The sequence below is a fragment of the Sinocyclocheilus anshuiensis genome, unplaced genomic scaffold (assembly GCF_001515605.1).
Source record: "Sinocyclocheilus anshuiensis isolate Anshui unplaced genomic scaffold, SAMN03320099.WGS_v1.1 scaffold434, whole genome shotgun sequence".
Lineage (NCBI taxonomy): Eukaryota > Metazoa > Chordata > Actinopteri > Cypriniformes > Cyprinidae > Sinocyclocheilus > Sinocyclocheilus anshuiensis.
The window spans coordinates 391444-393994 of record NW_015544145.1 but is presented as its reverse complement, the minus strand read 5'-3'; the positions used below and the strand labels follow the sequence as shown (position 1 = coordinate 393994).

The following is a 2551-nucleotide window of genomic DNA, read 5'->3' as shown; positions in this document are numbered from 1 at the left end:
GGCCTCGCCCTGCTCTGCACACGCTCTGCATCTCTCTCTCTCTCTCATTCAGATCATCAGCTCAGTGAATACGTATTTTCACATACTATAGTTATGAGAAGCGTTATACATGGACACGCGTGTGGTTGCCGAAATATATTAAAGCTTTAATCAGAATAAAACCGTATATTATAGACTGCACCCTATAAACACAATCAAGCCTATAAAAAAAACAGTCAACCACCCCTTTAGTTAGAAACGTCTTGATCGATTTGTTTATCATAAACACACAGCTTTTCAGTCATGTGGGTTACTTGTGGATTATTGTGTTGCATTTATCTGCTGTTTGGACTCTCATTCTGACGGCACCCATTTACTGCAGAGGATCCATTGGTGAGCAAGTGATGTAATGATATATTTCTCAAAATCTGTTCACATTTTTGTCTACATCTTGAATGGCCTGAGGATTTGTACATTTTCAGCACATTTTCATTTTTGGACGAACTATACCCTAAAATTTAAACCAAACGTCTTCAAGTACAAACACACACAGTTAAATCAAATTATGCTGTTTGTGATGCTTGTTCTGGTCTTTCCTAGATGGTCCCCATTCAGATCCGTCCCTAGTTCAAGCCACTGGACCCAATCAGATGGTCAACCGTATACAGAATCCTGCTGGTATGGCACACTCCCTAAATGGTCTGTAGTTGAATTTTTTTTTTAAATGTCTATTTTTGTCGTTTGCCTTTTTTGTAACATTTTTGCAACTCTTGTGCAGGCATGAATCAGTTTGCCCAGGTGGGGATGCAACAGCCAATGGGACAAAGGGCAACGCTGCCCCTGCCAATGGGAGCAAACCTCAATCAGGTAACATCACTTGTGACCTGAAGAGGGACAACTAATTTAACTGATTTAAGTGTTTATTTAAGCCTTTATTGTGTATTTTTAGATGGGTATGCAGGGTACACCTCGAATGACTCAACCCAACGTACCCCAGCTACAAAACCAGTACATGCAGAACCAGTTTCCAGGCACGGGTGCCGGACTGGGCCAGGGTGCAGTTGGCCTGAACCAACCTGCAGGGCAGGGAGCCATGTCACAGGTCAGCTATTAAACCACATTCATACCACATTACACAGCACAGCTTGTTGTCTCTAATGCATCTAATATGATTTGTCTTTTGGTGGCTAAAAGAGTGAAAGAGATTTTCTATCGTGTTCTATTGTGAAAGACAATATGAATGACTAATGCACAATTTTAGGAAAAAGTACTGTTTAGAGAGATTCAAGCATAACATTTAGCATAATTTAGTTCATTGTTAGATATGTATCTTGGTCTGTTTGTGTATGTGTTTTAGCAGCTGAGTGATTTGTTAGTGTTACTTGATTGTGCTCATAAACGTTAATAAAAATGTATGTTAAGTAATACTTGATGTAAATGAGAATGGGTGATTTAGCCCATCATTTATATTGGAAGAAATTTGTATACACTACCTTTCAAATGTTTGGGATGAGTGACAGTTTAAAAAAACAAACATATTTATACTTTTATTTAACAAGAACATGTTAAATTGACCACAAGTGACAGTAGACATTTATAGGGTTACAAAAGATTTCCATTTAAAACATTGTTCTTTTAAACTTTCTTTTCATTAAAAAAAATCTTTAAAAAAATGTATCATGGTGTGCACAAAAATATTAATCAGCTATTAAAGTTAAAAACTTAAAAAAAAAACTTTAAATATAAACATTATATTAAAAGAAATATAAAAAAATTAGTAACTAGAGGTCTGCATTCCCACGGCTCTCCTGCGGGAACCACGGGACTTGACCAGATTTTTTGCGCCACGGGATTAAATTCCCGAATAAAACGCGGTAGTGGTCGGTAACTAGTGTAATTTGACTGGGAGCGGGCGGTCTAACAATATCCCGTTCCCGACGTCCATTCAGAACAGGTACAGCCTGCACTCGGACTGTTATGGCGCTTTTCCACTGCATGGTGCGGCACGATACGGCTCGGTACGGCTCGGTACGGTTCACTTCTGGCGCTTTTCCACTGCGTGGTACGGCTCGGCATGGCACGGCTTGGTTCGGCTCGGTTTGCGTTTCCACTGCAGTTCAGTACCGCTTTAGAGTGGGCGGGATTATTCACATGTCATTATAGTTGCGCCGCCTCTATTGCTGCGACTCCTAAAAAACTTTTTCATTCCGCGTCGCCCCATCAAGCTCTTGCTGGATCCGCTCCTCTGCTATCAACGAGAGGAACGTCTGTACTTCCTCAACAGGGGGAACAGCCACTTTTTGGTTGTTAAAAAAAGGTGCGCTCGTTCAAAACAGTTGCGTTCGATCCTTCGCTGGCTGTGCTGATTTAAATCTAGCGGTTCTTTTGTGTTTGTGTCGCAAGTTCAGTGACGCAGGTAGTGACGATTCTCTCCGGCCAATCCGTGATCAGCAGAGTTTACACGTCACGTTTTGGTAACGGTACGGTTCCTTGGAACCCCAACCGAAGTGGTACTAAAAAAAGTACCAGGTACCAGGTACTGTACCCAGTGGAAACCCCCCCAAAAGTGAAC

General features: G+C 41.2%; 1 protein-coding gene across 1 annotated transcript in view; it reads left to right on the top strand.

Annotated features, from left to right (window-relative positions):
• LOC107695111 (histone acetyltransferase p300-like) overlaps nucleotides 1-2551 on the top strand; it is a 39094-nt gene that overhangs the window by 11557 nt on the left and 24986 nt on the right. Inside the window, exons 11-13 of the mRNA XM_016494918.1 lie at nucleotides 580-678; nucleotides 758-846; nucleotides 929-1081. Coding sequence (XP_016350404.1) covers nucleotides 580-678; nucleotides 758-846; nucleotides 929-1081 — 341 coding nt within the window. The remainder of the gene's footprint in view (nucleotides 1-579; nucleotides 679-757; nucleotides 847-928; nucleotides 1082-2551) is intronic.